This window comes from Marmota flaviventris, chromosome 6 (assembly GCF_047511675.1).
Source record: "Marmota flaviventris isolate mMarFla1 chromosome 6, mMarFla1.hap1, whole genome shotgun sequence".
NCBI classification, from domain to species: domain Eukaryota; kingdom Metazoa; phylum Chordata; class Mammalia; order Rodentia; family Sciuridae; genus Marmota; species Marmota flaviventris.
Window position 1 is genome coordinate 37,619,417 of NC_092503.1, and position 26,426 is coordinate 37,645,842.

The window sequence follows — 26,426 nt, forward strand, 5'->3', positions numbered from 1 at the left end:
CCCTGGTTTTATTAAGTTGGTAGTATTGTGCTCCCTGTTTTCTGTATGTAAATAATTTACTCAAGAAAGATATTTCAGAGAAGTTTTTAAAAATTAATTGTTAAGGTTGGTGACTAATGTAAAGACTGCTAATAAATTACTTAATGCTGCCAAAAAAAACCCTCATTTTTACCCTTCCTTGTAATGATTTTTGAAAGCTGATAAACAGGCATCTGATTGAAATTGTATGAAGTGAGGAAGTTAGACTCTGGACCAACCAAACTTATATCTGATTTATTAACTAAATGAACCCCATTCAGCTAAGATGGAAAATTCATATGATACAAAAGGTAGGAAATACAAAGCACCCCTATTCATACAAAATTGACAATCTAATACAGAGATAATATAAAAACATCCAAAGTAAGCCAGGAAGTTCAAAGGCGAGGAAATCACTTTCTTTTGGGTCATCAGTGGAAGCTCCAAAGAAGAACAGTTACTAAAATGGGCCAAAAGAACCTGGGAGGAGAGGGGTGAGATGCATTCCAGGTGGAGAAAATATCACCAAAATGGCTGCCAGGCAGGGAGGCCATTCTTCACATGTCAGAAACATCTGAAACACAGGAAGTAAACCAAACACAGGAAAAATTTAATGACTCAGGTTCACATCCAGTGAATGGATAAAACTGTTAAATATACCTTTTCCCTAAGCAAAACTTATTTCACAGATTTCTTTTGCTTCTTGCATGTTCCTCCCCTTGTCCAGTTCCAGTGGGGGAGACTTAGAAATCTCTCTTAATACAAACCTCCATCCAAATTGTTTTTATCTCAAATTTGGCTCCAGCAAGCTATGATACTGTCCAAATCAACCATCAAGTGCCAAATTTCATACTATGTGGACATTTTGTATAGAATTACAGCCCGTGAACATAAAGGACCCATACATAAGGGAAAGTCTGACAGATCTTTAATTATCCACCAGGAATTGTTACACAGCTATAGTCAACCTCCTTAGAGGACACCCATATTTTAGGTTTATAACCTTGACACAAACATTTGCTCTTGGATGAATTTTTAATAATGTACTTTCTGTATCTAAAAATAATAAATGGCCGTCCTGGAGAATTCAGAAAATACAAAAAGGAATAAAGAGAAGTAACCACCATCCATAGATAACTATTATTAAAATTCTTTACTTTTATCTGCACATATGTATTCTGAATGCCCAGAATATTATATTGTATGTACTATTTTAGTCACTTTTATAACATAAATTTACTTCCAGCATTCATTCCCCAATTAATAAACATTTAACTTGTTCCAATATTTTTGCTATTATAAATAATGTCCCAAAGAACATCTTTGGGTTGAATTTCCTCATTGTTGATTATTTTTTTAGGACAAAGTCCTAAAATTGAAATTATTAGTTCTAAGTTTATGAATGTTCTTTATCCCCCTGATAAATATTTCCAACTTGGTTTTTCCAAAAAGATATTCTCAATATATACTCAGCTGAATGTTAATGTGAGCATTTGAAAAGCTAACATAGTACACAGGTATATGGAATCATCTCTCAGAAATTCAGGACATCTAATAGAAAGCCAGGTTGGCTCACACTGTCCTATTGCCACTTTAACCTTCCATTTTATGCATCATTCCTCTTCTTTCAATACCTTTCCTTGCCAGCCATAAAGTTTTCTTATCCACTTCTATTTCTTTTGTGAAAGGAGAATATTTAAAGTGAAGCACATTAAGATGTTAGGACCTTTTCCAAGGCAATAGCTATGTTTTAAAGACAATGGCTGGAGAGAGAAAGCATATTTAATTCATAGGAGCAACACACTCCATAATGTGGAGCCCAGCAGAAAAAGTAATCGGACAAAAGGTTCAAGGTTTCTAGAATCATGGACACCCAAGAGCTTTTAAGGAAAATTGGATCTGTTCTTTCACAAAGGGCAAGTGTTCACTGTGCAAATGGCAAGTGTTCACAGAGTTATCTAGTGACAAATGGCTGTGCTGAAAGTCTCATCAGAAAGGACTCTCTGGGGCCAGCCTTCAGAGAGATCAAACAACTAAATCGAGGAAGTGAATGGCACATATTTTGACCCAGGGATTTGGATCCAGAACTCTGAAAATAAAATACAAATCCATGCTTGTCAACTTGGCCATTTGGGAAAATGTATGAAAATCTTACCTACCTAAGGAAATGTCTATAAGAGACTTGGCAGCTTAAATAGTTGTCATACTGTTTATTAATGAATAGTAATACATGCAATTTAGCTTTAAGAAAGGGGAAAATGTTTCCACAGTGAATAGCTATTAAAATATGATAAATAGATCTCCCTCTGTGCTTTGCCTTATAAACAAAGTAGCCTCTGTAAGTTGTCTTTTGGTAATTTATAATAGCCAAAATTTCTACTATGGAAGGAATAAGGTAAGTTTGTTTTCAAACTCTCCTTAAAGAATAAAAAGAAAATAAAAAACCAAGTCAGAAAAAGCCCAGTATAGTTGAATCCAATTCTTGAGTTATATATTTAAAAGCAAGTCATTTGTTCAAGAAATAGGAAAAAATAAATTCTTCCATCTCCCTAAAAACCAATCTTCACTTTTAAACATTAACCCTTTAACCCAAACATGTCCCACAGAAACATTAGAAAAATACAATCATCTACCCCATTCAGATAATAGAACTATATAAGGTTTGTGCATGTGTGTTTGTTTGAAATTGTTTTGGAGGGTTTTGTTGTTGTGAGAAGGGAGATTAAAAGAGAGAGAGAGAGAGAGAGAGAGAGAGACAGAGAGAGACAGAGAGAGACAGAGAGAGAGAGAAGATGTGATTTGTTTCCCCCCGGAACTCTTAGAAGATAAGGTGACGTCCACTCAATGACTAGACATGACTAAGGACTGACAGCCACTTACAATGTTATCATCTTCTGAGAGGGCTGCTGCTGGTTTTGTGGGCACTATCTCCACAGTAGCAGGCACTTAGTCGCTCAATGTTATTTGAAGAGGTTTAAGAGGTACTGCAGCTGCTGCATCTCAGGGTTCTATTTTTAATTGGGGTGAACTTAACTGGGGCCTGAATCTCTTCAAGAGAGAGACTCTCAGGAAACATTTATGGTAAATCCCCTGACAGCAGCAGAATATTAAGATAACTCAATAATCAAATCCTCTGAGAACCAAGTACTTTTCCAGAAAGTCAACTTGAACAGAAGAGTCGCAGGGCTGAGGGGGGGGGGGGTGATATTTTTTGACTCTGCCATCTGCAAGGTGGACAAAATACATATGACAACTTACATTTTTGCATTATAAAAGAGGAAACTAAGGCTCAGAGAGGTTAAGTGACATGATCATGGTCATAGAATAAGTAGTAGTGCTTTGATTCCTACCCATAGTTCCTGAAGCCATTGCAGTGATTTTTCTACTATTTGCTGCCTTCTGGTGACATATTTTGAAAGGTTTCATTGCCCTTTTTGTTAGTGTTGTTTTGTTTTCCCAATTAGATGGCAGGGTCACAATTAGTCATCTGTATTCATTTTAGGTTAGTGAATAGAGATATGGTCCTACTGAATCATCTAATGGGTTAGAATGAAAGGTTTCATTGGAGATCTAGACCACACAAGTGCACACACTGAATAATATCATCAATATGAGAGCAAACCAGGCAATTTTACAAGTAGGTATGCCCTACCTGTCCAAAGTAAGAGATTAAGGGTGACTGCTGTCTACTGCTCTCATATAATACCGAGTCCATTTTGAGATGACACCCAGGAGGTGACTCTCCCTGTCAAAGAAGATATAAAACATCTCATTCAATGCACAGAGAATATTGATCCCCAGAGAGACCAATCCTATACAGACATAAAAAAAAGGCCTATGAGATTCTTAAGACTAGGAAAAGAGACTTGCATCTGTGCTCTGCCAACCTCACAGAGTAAAAGACTAATTTTTTTTTTCTAGAGTTAATAGTATCTGATGCAAGAAGTGAAGATCTCATCAGAGACCAAGAGATGTAAAATTCATAGTAGAGAATCCAGGGTCTACTAAATTTTCCCTAAATATGCTAACAGTTATATCCCATGTCTTTACCAAAAATACCAAAACCAAATGTAGAATCCTGACAATTGATACACGCATAGCACCCATATGTGCACAGCTTTAATTTTTATAGTTCCTGTTATTTTTAAGTATCCTCCAAAAGACTACCCATACAATTGGTGTGCAAATTAGAATCCTAGGCTATAGTTGAATGTCTTAAGTTACATTTGTTCATAGGTACTGCATCTTAGCAAGGTATCATTTTCCATTACATTATTGTATATGCAAGTATTCCCAGAATGTAACAACAATTTTTTAGCACAAAATAACTCCTAAATGTTATTAATAGTGAAATATCAAGACAATACAAGAATGAAGGAAATGTGTGTAAATTTAACTTTCCCTCATGAACACTCAAAAATGAATAAAATAAAAATTGCTTTTGGTAGTTATACTCTAGATTTCACAGAGGCAGAGCTACATCTGTAAAGATTATCACTGTACCCAGGTGCCTAGTAACAGATTAGCTGACACATAGTCAGTGTTCAGTAAGTGTGAATTTTATCCATTCAGTAGATAGATGGAAGGAATAGATAATGAACTCTAGTTTAACTGTAGAATCTATTAGTCTGTCATGCATCTGCTAACTTGAACTTGGATGTTTTGGAATCACAGAATTCAGATCTAGATTTCTCCATGCAAAAGTAGGGGGGAACTTTCCATCTCCTAAGGTCTTCTTCAATTTTTTTCTTTTGTGTTCTGTAGTTTTCATTGTAGAGGTCTTTCATCTTTTTTTTGTTAGCCTCAAATATCTTTTGAGGCTACTGTGAAAGAGAGAGTTTTCCTAATTTCTCTTTCGGTGGATTCATCATTGATGTATAGAAATGTATTTGATTTATGGGTGTTAATTTTATATCCTGCTACTTTGCTGAATTTATTTATTGGTTCTAGAAGTTCTCTGGTGGAATTTTTTGGATCTCCTAAATATAGAATCATGTCATTGGCAAATAGTGATAGTTTGAGGGGTTTTTTTTTCCTATTTGTATCTCTTTAATTTCTTTCTTCTGCCTAATTGCTCTGGCTAGAGTTTAAAATAGAAAATCTTGAAGACATCAACAAATTTCTAGAGACATATGACCTATCCAAACTGAATCAGGAGGACATGCACAATTTAAACAGATCAATTTCAAGCAATGAAATAGAAGATGCCATCAAAAGCCTACCAAGAAAAACCCAGGACCAGACAAATTCTCAGCTGAGTTCTACAAGCCCTTCAAAGAAGAATTAGCACCAATACGTCTCAAATTATACTATAAAATAGAGAAGGAGGGAACCCTTTCAAACTCATTCTATGAAGCTAGTATCACCCTGATACCAAAACCAAACAAAGACACATCAAGGAAACTTCAGACCACAATCCCTGATGATGTAAAAATTCTTAATAATTCTGGAAAATTGCATACAAACACATGTTAAAAAAAATAGTGCACCATGATCAAGTGGGGTTCATCCCAGGGATGCAAGGTTGTCTCAACATATAAAAATCAATAAATGTCATTCATCACATCAATAGACTTAAAGGCAAGAATCGTATGCTCATCTCAATAGATGCAGAAAAAGCATTTGACAAAATACAGCACCTCTTTGTGTTCAAAACACTAGAAAAACTAGGCATAATAGGAACATACCTTAACATTGTAAAAGCTGTCTATGCTAAGCCCAAGGCTAACATCATTCTAAATACAGAAAAATTGAAAGCATTCCCTCTAAGAGCTGGAACAAGACAAGGATGCCCTCATTCACCATTTTTATTCAAGAGGGCCTTATTAATAAATCAGAAACTCAGTTACTTTAAAAATCAAAATACTACAGTTTGCTTCAGATCAATATGGTGGCAAAATCACACCCCCCACCAAATCACTGTTTATTCTTTAGTTATGGTACTTAGCACATTGTATCATTGTCGTTTACTTAACTACCTACTTCCCTACTGGATGTCAGGCAATCAGAGGACAGGGTAAGTGTTTCATCTCTTTGTCTCCAATGACACCTCAGACCTGACCCCATCAGATTCAACCACGGTGTACCAAATTGATTTGGTTGACATACAACTTACCTCAGTAATAGGTTCTCTGAGCTACACCAAACATCAAATCAAAAAACATAATGAGAAACTGATTTAAGGAAATGGGCAAACATCTGCCCATCTGTTGCCATTAATAGAAGCAATAGAATCTCAGTTTGAAGTCATCCTTGGCCAATTAGTGATCCTTTCTCAAATTTTTGAATAATAATAATTGTTGGGTATGTAGCTCAATGGTAGAGCAGCCCTGAGTTCAATCCCCACCACACACACAAAAAAAAAAAACACTATATAAATACACCACACACACACACACACACACACACACACACACACACCACACACATTTGGTGGGGGAGCTTACTTTTTTTTCCTTACAAGTAGGAAGGATATTAAAACTCTGGCTTATGAAAAATCCCATTCAAAGTTAGTGACTGAAAGATAGATCATTGCATAGAAGAAAGTAGGCAGCCAAAGATCTTTGGGGAATTGTGGCATAAATGAAAGATGAGAGAATGCCAAGAAACAGGGTCTAGACAGAGTTGCCAGAAGCACAGGAAAATTAAGAAGATTCATGATTTCAAACAACAAATTATATAGCCAGGGTTTGCCATCACTACAACAACTGGTCTTCCAAATGGCAAGGCCTGGCTACCTGTCACTGACCCCACAGCTGAAACATCCTGGAGGTATTGCTGGATGGCACATAACCAGGTTGTGTCTATTGAGGGAAGCGTCATATCTCCACTGTGTCAGAATGGAACTAACTGGCTGTCAGAGTTGAAAGAGAATTCAAGTAGAAACCCCTTTCAAAAAAAGAAGAGAGGGCTGAGGATGTGGCTCAAGCGGTAGTGTGCTCGCCTGGCATGCATGCGGCCCGGGTTCAATCCTCAGCACCACATACAAAGATGTTGTGTCTCTGCCGAAAACTAAAAATAAATATTAAAAAATTCTCTCTCTCTCTCTCTCTCTCTCTCTCTCTTTAAAAAAAAGAAGAAGATGAGAGGGAAGGGGAGGGGGATAGGAAAGGTAGCAGAATACAACAGTCATTAATATGGTATTATGTAAAAATGTGGATGTGTAACCGATGTGATTCTGCAACTTGTATTTGGGGTAAAAAATAGGAGTTCATAACCCACTTGAATCAAATGTATGGAAGATGATATGTCATGAACTTTGTAATGTTTTGAACAACCAATAAAAAAAAAGAAGAAGAGATAGAGAATTTATAGATCTAAAGATTCAAGCAGTTGATGGAAATATAGGAACTGTTTCATAGAGTAGAGGGTCAAACCCATTCCTGGCATTTCTAGCAGATACTAGTAAAGGGCTGGGAGTTTATTTGAGCTCTGTGCTAAAATCCACACATACTGTCACTAACAAATGGCTCAGTTTTTGAATAGGCAGGTGATGGCACCTCATTAACCAGGGAGGTATGGGAGGGAGGATTAAAATGAGCAAATAGTAGCTCCGATAACACAGCAAATACCCTTATAGAACATAGCCCAGTTTGGGTCTCTTACTCTGAATTTAGAGCTAGCACTACGTATCTTTCATGCCTTCTCAGTTTAGGAGTTTAGAGCAGGTTGAAATGGAAATAAACTAAGAACCAGGATTCATTATCAACTTACCCTGTGCTGAGTACCATACCATATCATCTCATTCAAGATTCAGCATCATATTAGAAATTAGGCATCACTACCCTATTTTATAAACAGAAACTAAGAGGCAGAGAAGGGGAAGATTTCACATAAGTGAAGAATTATGCTGCCTGGCATCTGAATTTGGGTTTTTCTGGCCCTATAGCTCCATTTGAAATTTCCCAACAGAGTTGGTGGTTACACAAGCAGGTTATGGGAAAGCCCTACTCAGTCCACTCTGTTTTAGGATAATGTGCCCTTCAAATCCAGATGGTAAATTCCCTGGGTGAACTGTGCAAATAACACGTGATTACTCTGGAAACCTGCACTTTATTATTTCTGTCTTACTCTTAAAACACATGGTGGCCATAGCAGTTGGAAACAAATGGGAGATGACCTGGTGCTGGGAAAGTGAATAACCCTGTAATTAGCCAAGTTAATATACTGCAGTTTCCATAAATAACATGCAGTTTACTTTTGTTATTAAATGACATTTAATATTAAAAAGTGGGGGGAGGTGTCTGATGTCGGAAAAAATATGGTCTCAGGAACATTGTAAGGATAAAAATATTCTTAAAAACCATATCTTTAATTTTGAATGATCTTTACATCCTTGCAAAAAGGAACCTTCAGCATTTCCCTTGTAGCCTGAGGGCTTGATTACTTATTGTATTAGATATGTGAGTGGTAGAGTAAAACTTCCATTTGAAAATTTGCCTACAGAGAAGTCAGCTTGTTTTTATCCAATACAGGGAGTCTCCAGGTCAAGGTTCCACCCCATGGAGCCTGAGCAGTGACAGAAGAGGATTATAGTGTTAGATCATGCAGCCTACACAGTTCCTCCCAAAGTTCTTGGAAATGGCTACAAACCACCCCTGAGCTAGACATGTAAGTCTCCTCACACATTCTTCATTCCTAACTGCCTGGGTCAAACTCATTTTCTCCTTACCTACTTTTTCTGGGAATGCATTATTCACTATTTCTGCTTTGGAAGTATTCTCTCTCTCTTTTTTTTCCATTTTGTGGCTTTGCTATCTAATTTCCAGCAAAAAATCCATGAAGCAGAGTTGACATTTAGTTCCAGGGTCTGTGCAGGGGACTATAGATGTGCAATGAATGTTAAATCATGATGACAACAATAGACCCCAATTTTTACCATGTGATCCCAGTAAAACACTTCATTTTCCCAACTGTATAAACTCTGCAAAGCTTTGACCCCAAAATAGCTTTGTGTGCATGCACATTCATGTGCATGTGCGTGCACACACACACGTTTCTATGGTTTCCGTTACCATAGGAGGTGTTTCCATTATGCCCCACTTTATGTTTATAAAACACTTCATTGCTATGGTCTCTAGGAATATTGCTATAGTTAAATGAATAGGAAATATCAGGGGAAAAGAAAAGAATTAAAATATAGGAAGCTAATAGGGAACAGAAAATTACAGAGGGTAAGAACAGGTGATGATTTTAAAAAGCAATTATTTTCTAAAAATAATTTTATTCTGACATATTTCTTTATTATGACATATTTCACTGCTCATTCTGATTCTCTCTGTCCACTGTAGCCCAACTCAGAGATATGGAGAGAAGACCATCCTTCTCAGTCTTAACATATTTTTTGAAAGGGTCTGGACCCCAGATCAAATCATGCTACATTTTTCTAACTCCAATAACAGTGTCCAAAGAGATATAGGATTGAAGAACGGTCTTGTAAAAGAGAAAATTTTATAAGATTTTTAAAAAAAGTCATAATGACATGAGTGTGGCTCACATCCAAGGTGAGCAAGGCTTGGATATGCTGAGTCCAGCTGCTCATACTGATTTCATAATTGCCAATTATAAGTCTCAGATCTTTAATAGCATAAGCTTGGCCATACTGTCAGGCTTGGTCCCAAACTGTGCCCTCCTCTTCCCCCAGCTAAAATTCTCCAATTCTCTTGTCTCAGACCAGACTTTAGGCTAAAAGTTTAGCTAGTTCTCTAGCCCCATCCATAGGAGCCTCTTTGAAATCACACTTGGTGCCAGCCCAGACCTACTCTGATTCTGCAGTCTTTTTGTTTGTTCCCCTGGGCTGAAGTCTTGTATCTGTTTAGTGACCCATGTCCTTCATGAGCCTTCCTCAACTCCCCCTACGCCAGTACACACAAACACACACACACACACACACACACACACACAGTGGGGGGAGATAGCGTGCTGAGCTGCTGGAGAACCCAATACCCTGCTGTCTGGATATTTGCCTCATTTAATGTAAGAACCTACCTGTTTTGATCAAGTACTGCCTTACTTGTAGGAGACAATGTTCTGTGAAACTCAGCTCCCATAGGGTGCAGTTTTAAATGCCAGCTTCTCCCACTTCTTCCTCAACATGAGGCTCCCACCTCCTTGTCCAAAGATAGAACAAACCTAATTTGACTGCACCCTCCACTTCCACTCCAAAAACAATTGCTCTAGAAATACTTGTTGACATGTAAATATTTTGATATTCTAATTGTTTTCATCAGTTCAACAAATATCAAGATACTTCGTGGGCAAAAATCACAAGTTGGAGATTATGGTGATAGAGATGGTACCTACTTACTGCTCCCCAAGGGATATCTCTTTTTTTTTATTGGTTGTTCAAAACATTACAAAGCTCTTGACATATCATATTTCATACATTAGATTCAAGTGGGTTATGAACTCCCATTTTTACTCCAAATACAGATTGCAGAATCACATCAGTTACACATCCACATTTTTACATAATGCCATATTAGTAACTGTTGTATTCTGCTACCTTTCCTATCCTCTACTATCCCCCTCCCCTCCCCTCCCATCTTCTCTCTCTACCCCATCTACTGTAATTCATTTCTCTCCTTGTTTTTGTCCCATTCCCCTCACAACCTCTTATATGTAATTTTGTGTAACAATGAGGGCCTCCTTCCATTCCCATGCAATTTCCCTTTTCTCTCCCTTTCCCTCCCACCTCATGTCTCTGTTTAATGTTAATCTTTTCCTCCTGCTCTTCCTCCCTGCTCTGTTCTTAGTTGCTCTCATTATATCAAAGAAGACATTTGGCATTTGTTTTTTAGGGATTGGCTAGCTTCACTTAGCATAATCTGCTCTAATGCCATCCATTTCCCTGCAAATTCCATGATTTTGTCATTTTTTAGTGCAGAGTAATACTCCATTGTGTATAAATGCCAAGGGATATCTCACTTGACTCATTTCTTTCTGCAGCCTGGTCCTGAGACAATCAGGAAGCTAGCTTTATCAGAATTCCCAAAGCTGCTTGGGTGATGGGTCTGATTTGAGCCAAAGTCCCAGGAAACTGACATCTAACTCAAATTTTAATTTTACTCCATTGAAAATTGTGTTTCCAATGTAGAAATCGGCTAACATTCACAGAAATAGGATGAATAAGCATCAGGTGCCTCCTGATATGAGGCACTGAGAAGAACACAACATTGCCTCTGTGATATTCCTGCACAAAGTATATGACCTCAATCCAACCACAAGGAAATACCAGACAAACTGAAATTGAGAGACAGGCTGCTACATAACTGAACTATATACTCTTTTCAAAGTTGTCAAAATGAAAAAGGACAAAGAAAAACTGTTCCAGACCAAAATAAACGAAAGAGACATGACAACTGAATGTAATATGTGACTCTAAATTGATCCCTCAACATCCCCTTCCAAAATATTTATATTTGGACAATTGATGGAATAAAGTCTGTAGACCAGATATTAGCATTGAATAAATGTCAATTTTCTGATTATAATATTTATAATGTGCTTATATAAGAGAATTTACTTATTAGAATATACACACCAAAGTTGTTTAAGGGCAAAAGAATAATGTGTTCTACAACTTATTTCCAAATGGTCTGTGAAATAATAGCAAGTAGTTATATAGAGACAAAATGATTTTTTTAAATGTGCTAAAATGGTAAAGATTAGGGAATTCTGGGAAAAGGAATATTGGTCTCTCTTGAGAGACAGTCTAGAATTATGTCAAAATGAAATATTACAAAAGAAATTTTAACCTTCAATAGTAGAAAATTGTCCTATGCTAGTTAGAATGGCTGAACAGGCCACCCACCCACAATGTTGTCCCTGAGCATGACACCCAAATGTAATATTTCTTTAGCTTAACTGGTGGTAGAAGCCCATGCAGTACATCTTTCTATATTAAGCCTTCTTCCTCCCAGTTTCCTCCCCTGATATATTCGTCTTTTACAGGACATCACAACAAACTCTAAAGTAAAATTCTAGAAAGAGATGGTAGTGCAGGTTGTCAAGAGGCAATTTCCAGGTAGGGCATTTAATTTAACATCAGTGCTCCAGTTTCATCTCTAACATGAATTTGATGATCGTACTTAGCTCACGAGGTTGTTATGAGGATATAATGAAACATATATGCACCTGGCACAAAGTTAAGTATTCTACAGATGATACCTATTCTGCATTATTAGGTCAAATATGTTGAGAACTGCAGAGGAATAAGGAAATCAATCAAATAAGTCAGCACTACCCACAATGACTTCACATCAGCAGGGCACAATGGGCTAGACTCCAAAAGGGAATGTGAATTCCAGCAACTGTGTATCCATGACTGAATTGAGAAATGCCCCAAATCCAAAGTAACAGAAGACATGAGCACACATAAGCAACTTAATTCCATTTTAGGGCTGTGACAAATCTAAAACAAAGTGGAAATTACAGGCAACAGCTTAAGGAAAAATGAAACCCAAAAAAGTACTTTGTCTCCCAGTGGGAGACTTCAAAAAGATAGGGAAGAATATTTGATTGTGAGACAAAAACACGTGTAACTTTCTCATTTCCTGCTCACGAGATGCTCTGGCTGCCCTTATTTAAGTTGTGTTGAGGACATATAATAAGAGACTGAGCAGATATAAATGTTCAGCAGGACGATTCTTTACGACTCCTTGGCACCCCATGCCAAACATTAATAAGGTTTACGAGAAGCCAGTGAGCACTGTAAATTGTTCTCCTTCCAATTTGAATCATGCTGTAGACTTCATTTGTTTCCTGCATGCTGCTCTGACAAAGAGAGATAAATCTGATAAAGTTCTCTAACTTGGAAAGAGATTTGTTTTGTGTCCAGGGAATCTATCCATAAGAGGAAAAGGTTATTGGGCCTGGAGCCATGGGTAATAACATGTGTACCTGAACCACTCTTTTGATACGCTGAGCACTGTCACGCAGGATTCTCTGCTTATTCAGCCTTTTTAAACAGTCCTGAAGGAATATTTTTGTGCAGCCCTGTCAGCCACAAACTCGCCTGCAGTTCAGTGATTTAGAACCAAAATGTCATTAAGTGAGCTATATTTTACTCACAAAGGCTGGGTGGCCATCACTTCAGTATTCTGTCACGCTAAACCCCATCGCTTATTTACATTTTTAATATTTAGAAGGTAAATAGTCCCAAGACACATATTCCAGTTCATACCTTGTCAAAGCAAATCAGAGAAAAAAAATTGGCTTCATCTTGCTTTTCAAGTATTTCAGACTGTTTTGCATTCTGGCCCTAGCAATATTTTTCTTAAAACAGTAGTGTTATATTATAATTGCATGTAGGCAAAGTCATAACTGACAACTCTCAGAAAGGAAATTTTCCATCTTGTGTGGAAAAAGATGGATACCAGACATGTTTTACACAGCACTACATTCACATTCTTTCTTAAAACCCAGGAATCTCAAAAACTACACTTAGAAGTAAGTAGAAATCTGAGCAACGCTCTCTGTTTAAAAATCATGAGATTCTTTTAATAAGTATCACTGATAACTCTTTTTTAAACACAAGGATCTCAAATAGACACTGAAAAGTTAAAGGACTAAGTTTAAACTACAACAAATTTACCTAGAATAATTGTCATATTGCTACAACAGAATCTGAATTTTGTACAAAAAAATAAATAAAACTGTAGCAATTACAGCTGTATACATCAACGCTGCTACTGACAATGAAACTCTCAAGTCATACCTAGTACTTATTGAATACTTGCTGGATGCCAGCATGGGGGTAAGCACTTGACCATGGATGATTACTTTAATCCTCACTTACTGACCCTGGGGCCCCATTCTACAGAGAAGAGTAGGACTCAGAGGAAATGATCTGCCTGAGGCCAAAGTGTCTTTTAGTGGAAGATTCCACATTTAATCTTAAGTCTTACTCCAGAGCTCAAGCTCAGCCTCTTTGCCATACCACTTCTGTCTTCTAATTCTAGCCTATTTCTCCAGCAGCAAAACTCTTGCCAAGACTGTGAGTACTAGTGACACCAAAAAGTCAGAAATTTCTTAGAAGACCCATCTGGAGTTCTAACTGGGGAAAATGATGATATAAAAATATATAGACTGAGACGTCACCTGGATTGGGAGTGGACACACAGGGAAAATCCAAGATCCCAAAGATGGCAAGCAGCCCATTTGTTGGTAATTCAACAAATATATTGAGTACCTACTGTGTGCCTGTCACGCTCCAGGCCCTTAAATCTATGCAAGTAATGCGCCTTTGGATTCTTGTATTCACTGAATGTTTTTTAATTGGAAATTCAAATGTCAGGTTCTGTACTGGGAGGCAGAATTTCCAAATACAGAGCTTCTGGTTTCAAGGACTTCAAAATCCAGTGCAAATCTGACAGACAAGAATCAAGAGTCCTTTATTCTTCACTACTTTGTCTTTATTCTCTTCTTTCCCCTAAAAACCAAAGGTTAACTTCCACATCCAAAATCAAGTGTTTAAGGTACATCATGTTGGTTTTTATAATTACCGTATAAAAGAAGCAACAAGCCACAGAAAGTATAAGAGCTGAAAATAACCTTAAAGACCAGTCATGCTCTGAGTCTACAGGTGAGGAAACTGAGGCCTGTCTTACAGGAAATGACTGGAAGGGTTGTGTTCTGAGCCATGTCATTTGGTTTCCAGAGACTTTGTTCTTCCCCAGTGCACCATGGTACCTCCTGCATGATCAACCCATCCCTTCTGCCTGCCAGGAGAAAATGAAAAGTTTTATTGTTCATAATTTTGGATAAGTCGCAATATTGTGGGTTCATATAAACTCACTCACAAATTATACTCAATAAACCCCAGTGAGCAATTTAAAGTTGTGATACCACCCCCACTCTTGCTGGGAGGGCAAGGTGATGATGGAACAGGAGGGAGGAGAATGGGGAAAGCTCATAAATTATAGAAGCAAAGGAGTGATTTCATCAAAGTGCCAAGCTCGGTCCATGGAATGTTTCAATTGTATAAAATTTATAGTTTTCTGAGGAGGATGATTTACGGGCCCTAATTTTCCACAATAAAAAGCTCAGTGGGGATTCTGTGAATGAAATATCTTTTAAAAAATAAATAAAAAATGTAGTTCGAAATGAGGGTCAATGGTGCCACGTCTGGTGAATAACTCCTTCTCGGATCAGCTCCAAAAATGAGTCACAGGAGAAAGACCCCATAAAACATGTGTTATTTAAAAAGGCATATGAAGTTGTATAATAAATAAGCTATATGCAGAAAAGCATATCTGATCCAATTTGTTGAATTGATAGGATTATATCTTCATCACTGAATTTCCATGAGAAAAGAGGAACTGGATAGAAATCCAGTTCTAATGGGTTTTAATGAAAGTTAAGATGATTGAACAATGGGAAAGGCTGAAGAAAAATGAAATCTTATTAAAAATAATTAAGTGAATGTGCCTAACATTCAGGAAAAAATGTAAACATGTACGACTTCTCACAAATTTGATTGAAGTGGAATCAGAGCCTAGATTTCATGAGATCATTTGTAATACCTTCCTCAGTGACAGGGTTTCCTCAGAAAAAACTCTAGCCTCCCCTCCGTCCACAGGAGCAGCAAAGGCTAATTCTGTGAGGACAGGCCCACTGAGTCACAACCAAACTCAACCACAAATGTATGTGGGTAGCTGTGGTTCAACCTCTTAGTTGTGGTTCAACTCAGCTTCCTGCTAGCAGCTAAATATCCCATCAGGCCCTATCCTTGTGTTCTGGACCACAGTCCTAACAAGTTGTCTGAGCCTTGCTAATTTCCATCCTGAGAGACTGAGTTGACCCCAATCCTGGCATATCCTGATTCCTGCCACCAGCTACCAGATAAATGGCCTTGTATCTCAGCTCCAGCTGAGTGAAACACATCACTCTGGACAGTGGCCTTCCTAGCAAGTTATCTCCTCAACTCATACCCACTAAATGGATCGATTCCTGGGCTCCATTCCCAGAAGACAGAACCTGCTGTTTAACCAAGACTATCTAAATTGTGATGGTGATGATTTAATAAGTGAAACAAGATCAGAACCAGGTTATTCATTTTAAGTACTAGTATTGATTTGCTAGATGAATTTAAGTCTCAAATATGTGTACATTTCCTACTTCTGTCATTTTCATGGTGGGTAGATTTTAAGGTGCTGCTCACATGATCCCCATTTCTTTTTGTTCACAGTCCTGTGCCATCCCATCCCCCTTGAGACTGGGGGAGGCCTGGGACTTGCTTAGAATAAATAAAATATAGTAAAGGTGATGGGACGTTGTGCCCAAGATTACTTTATTTTAAGATTATGTTATTTAAAGACTTTAATAGTTTAAGAAAAAAGAAAAAAAGAATCTATCTTACTAGCAAACTTCCTCTAGAGACATCTCAGTTACTGACTTTCAAGAATGAAATAATATACAATTTTGTAAAAGGGCAAATCAGAGAGCCACGTGACATGGAAATGGGATGGAGGAGACAACCTCTAACTGCTGACAGTAGCCTCCATCTGATAGCCAGGAAGAAGTAGAACCCTCAGTGCCACAACCAAAGGAAATGACTCTTTTTTAAATTTGTTCTTTTTAGTTATACATGACAGTAGAATGTATTTTAGCAGTCCATACGTACACAGAGTATAACTTATTCCATTTAGGATCCCACTCTTGCGGTTGTACATGATGTGAGTTAGCCTGGTCATGTGTACAAATACAAGGCTAGGAAAGTTATGACCAATTAATTCTATTGTCTTTCCTATTCCCCTCTCTTCTCCCTTCCCTTCATTTCCTTTGTCTAATCCAATGGATTTCTATTATTCCCCTGCCCAACCTTCCTTTTTTGGGGGGTTAGCATCCAAAAATCAAAGAGAACATTTGGCTTCCTTCACTCAGCATGATATTCTCCAGTTCCATCCATTTACCAGAAAATGCCATAATTTCATCTTTAAGACTAATATTCCATTGTATATATACACCACATTTTCTTTATCCATTTATCTATTGAAGGACACTTAGGTTGTTTCCATAGCTGGGTTATTGTGAATTGAGCTGCTATAAATGTGGATGGGCTGCATCACTGTAGTATGTTAATTTTAAGTCCTTTGGGTATAGACCAAAGAGTGGGATAACTGGGTCAAAAGGTGGTTCCATTCCAAGTTTTCTGAGAAATATCCATACTGCTTTTTATACTGGTTGGGCCAACCAGCAATGTATGAGTGAATCTTACTCCCCACATCCTCACCAACGTTTATTGCTACTTATGTTCTTTATAATTGCCATTCTGACTAGAATAAGATGGAATCTCAGTGAGTTTTAATTTGCATTTCTCTAATGGCTAGAGACATTGAACATTTTTTGACCATTCATATTTCTTCTTCTGTGAAATGTTTGTTCATTTCTTTTGCCCATTTATTGACCAGGTTATTTAATTTTCTGGTGTTAAGTTTTTTTGAGTTCTTTGTATATCCTGGAAATTAATGCCTTATCTGAGGTAGTGGTGGTGAAGATTTTCTCCCAGTATGTATGATCTCTGTACACATTCTTGATTGTTTCCTTTGCTGTAAAGAAGATTTTCAGTTTGACTCTATCCCATTTATTGATTCTTGACTTTACATCTTATACCTTAGGAGTCTTGTAGAGGAATTTATTTCCTAAGCTGACATGTTGGAGAATTGAGCCTACTTCTTATTCTAGTAAGTTCAGGGTCTCTCTCTGGTCTAATATGTAGGTCCTTGATCTACTTTGAGTTGAGTTTTGTGCAGGATGAGAGATAGGGGTTCAAATCCATTCTATTATATTTTGCCAGTGATCTTAGAACCCACCTCCAGATGGGAAGCATGCCAAGCCAATGCCTCTACTGCAACTTTACAGAGAACCAGTCAGGACACATGCCCAGTTACTGACCCAGAGAAGCAATAACACATGTTGTTTTCTTAACTATTATGTTCTTGGTAATTTGTTGAGCAGCAATGAAGAATCAATACAGCTTTAATTTTAATCAATACCAAAAATATTGCTCATAATGTACCCTGCAATGAGTAATGTAAAGAATTATTTTTAATCTCTTAACATCACCAACATGAAGGAGTTTATGATATGAATGGAAAGATTACACAAATTGAAACAATATCATACAATAAATGAGAGTCAACATATGACAATTTATGATCAATTGCCAAATAAATGTACCAAACATAAGTTTTTTTAAAAGCACTGTAGAAAAAGGTCCTTGGACCTCAGGAGGAGTTTATGAGACATGTACAGGGTGTCTCAAAATTCTACAAGAATTAATAGGGCTTGCTTTGGCAGAGATGAAGAGTAACACAAATTATCACTGCTTCCATGGAGACAGCATGCAACACCTCCATTGTACCAAAGAGTCAAGTTCAGAATGCATTGCATAGTATACCTCTGTTAGAAAACTATGAACATTCTCATCCTTGCAGAACAAAAGGAATTGACAATCACATGACAAGACAAGTACATGACTTCAGTAAGTTATTTCTCCCTCTAAACCTCAGTTCCATCAACTATAATAACAGGAAAAATTAGTGTATCCTCATCAGGTTGTTTTGAAAGTCAAAAGACAAAAAGAATTAAAGTGTTTAGCACATGTAAGAAGTTGATAAATGATTGCTGTTATTATTACCAGTAGGACTTCTAATGCTTTTTAGAAGGAAGGGCAGTTCATTCAGGGAACTCACTTTCCACAGGCCTTAGCTAGCGCAGAGTCATGCTAGGAGTCTCCGTCTGTCCCAATACCCTGGCATTGCAAGGAAATGTTGCCTCCAACTCCTTCCTGCCTTGCTTTGTTGGCATTTCTGTGTTGATGGAGAGTCCCTGTATTAAACCATAAATGCCTTTGAAGATAAAGGCCTTGTTTATCTCATCTTCTTAACTTTTACCAGGTCCAAAACAAAGCTTGGCATAAAATAAATCCTCTTGAAGTGGTTTCATTCTGTGCTTTTAGTTTTTACATGACTAGGCAGCACCTCAGAAGCCTGGGGTAGGGGGAAGCCAGAGATAAAGATATTGCTCAAAATGCTAGCCTCTATTCTGTCTCGTTGGAAATATTTTGCTATGGTTCCAGAATTTAATCCCACCCTGTCCAGCTTCAGGGGAATTTCCATGGCCCAATCAGTGTAACTCAACCTTTGGTTTTTTAAAGTATACCTATTGGCCACCATGTACACATTCTTTTCTTCTTTTCTTTCAAGATTCCTCTTGAAAAATGTTCCTTGTTTACAAGTTTTTCCACAACAACCAATTGCTGTAATCAGGAAGGACAGCACCAACATGAGAAGGTCACATCAATTTATATTCTTACAAGTTATCACTGCTTCCATGGAGACAGCATGCAACACCTCCATTGTACCAAAGAGTCAAGTTCAGAATGCATTGCATAGATTGGGTATTTATAAATATGAGGCATATGTGAATCCTCTGGTTAGATGATGGAATTTACAGTCTTCCTGTTGTTCAGCACTGACACTGGAACATAAGTCCCCAGGAGTTTACTGGAATATTCACATATGGTCAAATATTGCACATACGCTTGGCATCTTGATATATTTGAGATGCAGTGTGTTTTCACACAGACAACTGGCATCTGGCTTGAATGTTGAAAAATATGGAGGGAAAGAGTGATGCCAACAGGAAATCGAAAGAAAAGAGGAGCATGGAGAATGTCCTTTCTCCCAACCTAAAGAGAAATAGAAATGCTACAGCACCATCGGATGATCACCTGTCCAACTCTGAAAATTCAGTTATGCCTTCAGGGTACTTTTACTTAAAATTAATCCAGAATGTTGTTTCCTTAAAATAAATGGAAAAGACATGAACAACAGAGTTGATTTATTTTAAGAATCGAAGCCTTTAGGAAGAGGATGTGGTGAAAGGGGCTTGTGTTCCATCTCTATAAGTTACCAGCTGTGTGTCCTTGGGCAAATTGCAGAACCTCTCTGCACATTGGTTTTTTTCATCTATAAAATGGGAACAGATACACTTGCTGCTTTACTGCATTAGCAGCTGTGATTTCAAATAAGATAATAAGATAGCTGGGTATGGTGGCACATGCCTGTAATCCCAGTAACTCAGGAGACTAAGGTAGGAAGGATTGCAAGTTCAAAGCCAGCCTCAGCAATGTAGTGAGGCCTTAAGCAACTTAGTAAGACCCTGTCTCAAAAAAAAAAAAAAAAAAAGAATGGCTGGGGAAGTGGCTCAATGGTTTACCTGGGTTAAAAAAAAATTAATAAGAAGATAATGTAACCCATAGTAATTATAAGATATAAAATAATATTATTAGCTTCACTGAGTCATTTTGAAAGTGAATATTCATTATCATTGATTTCAAAGCCATTACTGTTAGCTGTAGTAATTTTTTTTTATTTGTCTGCCTAAGAGCATACCCTCTAGAAACTGCCCCTTCAGCAGTTTCCCTCTTGCTCCCAGAGCTCATCAGTAGTGGAGGAGCTGCCACAATAGTCTAGCAGGAGTCTGGCCTGGTCACAGATGTTTGGGACAATATGCCTAAGGTTTAGCCCCATTTCTGTCATCAGGATATATAATGTCACAACAAATCCATATAGAAAATTCCACATGGCACATATTCTTGCTCAAGCCTATTCAAGAGACTTTCTGTCACCCACAACAAAGAAGATTTCTAAGACAATAAGGAGTTATGAGTAAAAAGAAAGCAGCAGAATAATATATTTTTAAAGGGAAAAATAACAGTAATAAAATAAGGCTGCCTAAGATATAACTGTATAAAGCTGTCGAACTCTCAGCATTGTGACTACTATGTCACATCCAGCAAATCACAATCTCAGGGTGTCTTAATGCTAATATATATAAATTGAAATTAGTTTGAAATGTTCACACTACTTGGGATACAAATAAGTACAAATATGATCTTTGATTTTTTTATCAAATATAATACACACACACACACAAAAAAAAGTATAACTAAAACCAACTGGACAATCTACTACTGGCTTCATTTTTTGTTGTTCCTTCCCTGCATCATCCAAGAACCCTGGGAGGCTTAAATAAACCAAAGAAGAGAGTTGCCTAATTTTTAGTTAAAAGCATACAAAGGATGCCATTGCATGATCTCTGCTAGCAGCACACTCCCTTGGCACCACACTCCACCCAGGCTGCCCAGTCCTCCCAGGCACACACTCAGCCAGTCTCCTTTCCAGTCCCAACTGCCCCATAGGCTCCATACCCAGGATGGTGCACTTCTCTCTCCACCTGTCTCCCAAAGACCACTTCAGTACTCTGCCTTTCTTCCTTTTCAATCAATGGCACTGAAAATAATAACAACAATGGTTTGTTGCACTTCTTTCCTTGATTCTGGAGCTATCCCTGTACCACCTTCAGCTCACCACCTTCCCAAAGTACCTACCTGGTCTGTCTCACCTCATAGAAGGGACTCCGCCTTAAGCCTAATTATCCTCCCCACCAGCTTCCTGGAGAGCAAGACTGGGAAGCTCCTCTCATGGCTTCTAGACCATGAGCTCCTTGAACACTGGGAAGACATCTTTGTTTTTCTTTGTGTTAAGCCATACCCCCCACCAAACTCCCCAACACCAACAAAGTGCCAAGCACTTATTCAGTCCCTCAAAGCATTTGTCAAATGTGAACATCAAGACCTTGACCAAAGAAGGGAGCCCATTTGACCTTCACATGCCTCCAGAATCATGCCCAAGTGGGGATCACTCTTATGAGTAGAGCTCAGGCTTCCTGTTGACCACAGAAGCATAAGTTATTCTACCTCCTCTTGCAGTTTTGCTTTGGGCCGCAAATGCCAACAAGGAAACATAATACAGAGGGTATATAGTGGACGGACATGAAGAGCAATGTCTGTCCTTGTGGTGGTTCCCAAGCAGAATTAGAAAGGACAACTTTTGCAGGGTCCGGTGGTGCACACCTGTAATCCCAGCAACTCATGAGGCTGAGGCCGGAGGGTCACAAATTCAAGGCCAGCCTCAGGAACTTAGTGAGGCCTTAAGCGACTTTGTGAGAACCTGTCTCAAAATTAAAAAAAAAAAACATAAAAGGGTTGGACATGTAGCTCAGTGATAAAGCATCCCTGGATTCAATCCCAGGTACCAAGAAAATAAATAAATAAGAAAGGACAACATCTGTGCCTCTTGCTTAATATGTGTTTTACACCCAGGTTTGATTCAATGTGCCCTTATATTCACTGCTCTAACCCAAGAACTTTTGCTGTCCTCTTATCTGGGATCTTGGTATCATCACTGTAAGCAAAGAGCTTAAAATAAAAGGTTGGATCACATGGATATTATACGATCCTTGGGACCTGACAGAAGGGCTCCACTTCATTTACATTTACATTCAGTTACTATGGGCATGGTTTAGAAATGAAAATTCTAGAACTATCATATATTCAGAAATATTAGCCTAGCTTTTGTTCCCCCCTGCCCCTCCCCCGCCAAAAAAAAACTTCCAAATTAAGAGGCTCACCATATCTTGAAGTCTTTATGAAATGTCTCATACTGCAGGGCATTTTCTTGATTATTCCAGCTTGAACAAAGGAGTAATGACTGCATTACATCAGTCATCTGAAATAACTGATTTTTAAAAATTAGGTGGCAAAGAAACTTAATACAGATTTAGCATTGTAGGCAGGTCTTTTGAGAACAACTTTATAGAAAATGATTATAACACAGAAATTATAAATAAAAATCTCCTGTGTCAGCATCTCATATAATTAAGCAATATTATAACTCAAAGAAATGAAGATAAAGAAAACTTTTGTGATTGAAAACATTCTTCTGATGATAGAAATGTCAATATTGAAGACACCTCAAGTAATGTAAGGGTATAAAAAAGAAATATTTTAAGTAAATACATAATTTTATATTTTATATAAAATATTATTTTGAACATGTATATAAGTAGTAAATATGCCACAAATAACAGGTACTATTTACCTATTTTACCTAACCCTAAAACAATACATATATTCAAATTGGTCACAAAAACTATTCTAATAACTTTTCATTAAAAAAATAGAAAATAGATTATGTGAAATATTAAAAAAAATAGAAAATAATGTAATATTTGGGGTTGCTTCATATTTACACATACACAAAATGTCAAAATAGAAATTTAATAGTATCAACTTTTTTTTAACCAAGGTCTAATCTTCCCCTCCAGATTTTATACTCAGTTTTTCAAAAATGTGGGGAGACCTTCACATTTCTTATTTTATTTTCCTTTTCCTTCTTAAAATGTATTCAGTGAAAAAAATTATCTTCATGTATCCTTATCATGTCTCAGAAGCCAAGAAAGAATATGATTTTTGAACACTCTTAAATATATCTGCTAAATTATTACTTAATCAAAGTTCCTGTTTTCTCAAATGCAAAATAAAAAAAAATAAATAAATGGAACTATCCTCATAGAATTCACATAGGATTAAACAAGATACTGCACATGAGGCCCAGCACCATTGACTTCAATAAATTCCAATTGCTATTTTTATCATCAGGGATCCAACTTGCCATCCACAAACTTGATCAGAATCATCTGAAATAAGTCAACATATGTCAGAATTAGCAAAATACAGTAAGTTACTTACCTGTAACCCAATAGTTCTCACATCGATTCATAGGTATGTGGCCAAATTTTGAGTAACACATAAAACTTCCATCCAATTTGAACAAGACCACTAACCAGAGAGTTTTGCTGAGCAGGTGGTATGATTAATGTAGAGAAGTACAAGTGAGAGCAAGAAAGAGTGGCATTAACTCCACACTAAAGAACATGGACAATTGAAATTTGGGGAAATTTTCCCTCTTAAATTCGAAACACAACACACTCAAAGTATTACACAATTCTACACATACATAATTATGTCCCTGAAGGATGTTCAGTGTTAAGAAACTAACTGAATGATTTAAGGACACCACCAAGTTTCTAGCAATCTCCAAAAGGGAGAAGAAAAGAAATTGTTGGTGTATTTTATCTTATGAGAGCATTTGCTTAATTTATGTATCCACCAGTTATACCTAGCAGAGAGCCAATACTTAACATTTTTATGGAGTTAATGAGTGCTGAACAACTATCTTTTCTAGATTAAATAGCAGGTTAAACCCATAATTCCTTGCCTATTTTTAAATCCCCTTTTTGGAAATTTCTTAAGCTACTGAAACATGAGAGAACAAAATGGTGTTAATATCTGTTTCTCTAAACCCGTTTCACAAGTAGGGAAACTGATCCTCAAGTGATATTAAAATTCCTTACTAGGCTTTTATTGACAACAATGTTCTCCAATTGTCATGGCTCCCTGCCCTCCCGCATCCTCACTTCACAGTTCTCTGACAAAGAAGAATGTTTGAACCACATCAGAAGGGAAAAAAATTGCTACTGGGGGAGAGGCAGGTGGGGGAAGGATGGTAACTGTAGCACATAAGGAGTGGTTCAAGGAAGACATTTGAAAACACAGACTTCCGCTTCAAAACAACATATTGCATGATAAATATACACAATTTTATTTGTTGATTAAAAAATAACTTTAAAATACTTGAATTTTTTTTAATAATAGAAAAAGTTCAGACGTTTATAGAGCCCAAACAACCATCATTTATTTCTTTGTATTGCAACTGAAGCATGCTCTTCATCAAAAGACAAGAATGGGGGCTGGGATTGTAGCTCAGTGGTACAGCACTTCAGTAGCATGCATAAGGCACTGGGTTTGATTCTAAGCACTGCATATAAATAGATAGATAGATAGATAGATAAAATAAAGGTCTATCAACAACTAAAAAGACAAGAATGTCTAAGATCAGTTTATATGATTTATTTAGAACCATTCTTCAAAAGTCAAATAGGCCTGAGACAAAGAGAGGACAGACTCTAATGAGGTGGGAGCAAGAGTGGGCAGGTGAAGAAGGAGGTACTGCTGCCCCGTCATGAGGCTGTGCTGCAACCAACCAAGGAAAGGAGGTCAGCAGCAAACACACTGGAGGATCAGAGATGGAAAGTGAGTGGACACCCAACACAGGCAGTGATTTCCAACTCCAGCTGAGCAGGAAGGAAGGGGAGAGCTATCTGGCTCTTTGAAGGTTGGCTTCTCCAGGGTGGCCTGCTGAGTCTAGAGATGTGACCCATCCAGAAAAACAGTGGGGAAACTCCAGACCAGACCACACGCCCTTCCAGTTAGTGTTCTGGAAGAAATTTTGAATAATTCTTCAGGTCATTAAAATCCAGGGAAAATTTCAGGGAAATTATCCTACCCAGCACTTTGTAAAACCACTCACCATAAGAATAAACAAAGAGAGTTTGGAGATGTTTCTTTAAAAGGATAAGAGGCACTTCTAAGTGCTTTTCGCCACTTCCTCTCTTTACTGCCCGCACCCCCGGCTCTTGCCCCAAGAACACACATGTAATGAAAGGTAAAGAAATAAAGAGCTTAAACAAATTTTAGTCTTTACAAGCCAACGAAATATATAGAGGCTAAAGAAAGGTAAAGATACAATTAAATATTGATTTAAGTTCAGATTTCTTTTTTATTTCAATTGATTACAAAGTTTGAAAACACCAAGGATTTAAAAATGATGCTTGCATCATGTTTCAAAAACCATTAAAAATAAGATTACACACTTTCTATGCACTCAATGAAATAAAAATTGTGTCACGTTTCTCAGACAAGCACCATAATATGCTTTGGGTCTTAAAGAAAGGAAAGCTAAACCAGGTATGGTGGTGCTCACCTACAATTCCATCTATATGGGAGGAGTGCGCATTTTAGGCCAGCCCCAGCAACATAGTGAGACTCTGTCTCATAATAAAAATTTTAAAAGGCTGAGAATGCCTAGCTTGTGTGAGGCCCTTGGTTCAATCACCAGCACTGCAGATAAAAAAAGGAAAGAAAGCTAAATTGATGCAAAATGCTCCTTTTTTTTTTCTTCATCAGCTTAGCATTTTGAAAGATACTCTCTGATAGTTTGCCTTTCCTTGAGTGTTACTTAAAAAACTTTCCATGCATTACTACTTGGCCTTCCGGATACAGAATGGAGATCTTGTGGTATAAGCATTGTTTACCACTGTTTTTCCAGCAGGCAGTAGGACATCAACAATGCTAACAGAGGCTACACCATGTGAGATTCCTTCCCAAATGGAAACAGTGGTCTCTAATCAAAATGTTCTACTAGAATCCTGAGGGTAACTAACTTCTATCTTGACACTATTATCAGGATTCCTCTATGTCCTAGTTCTCACCTTCAAATCACACATTGTGGGGAAAATATAAACCCACTCATTTCTGATCTGGTCATTCTTATTTTTGATATATTAATCTCAAATAAAATTTATGCTATTTGAAAGGAAGAAAAAATTTTGCAATCTGGCATAGTCTGATGGGACAAGTAATGTTTCCTATAATTACA

General features: G+C 37.4%; 1 protein-coding gene across 1 annotated transcript in view; it reads right to left on the reverse strand.

The window, feature by feature from the left end:
• Positions 1-363: 363 nt before the first annotated feature.
• The window catches only part of Trmt11 (tRNA methyltransferase 11 homolog), a 131,238-nt gene continuing 105,175 nt past the window's right edge, over positions 364-26,426 (reverse strand). Inside the window, exon 13 of the mRNA XM_071613050.1 lies at positions 364-592. Within this exon, the coding sequence (XP_071469151.1) occupies positions 479-592 (114 nt within the window). The 3' untranslated portion in view covers positions 364-478. The remainder of the gene's footprint in view (positions 593-26,426) is intronic.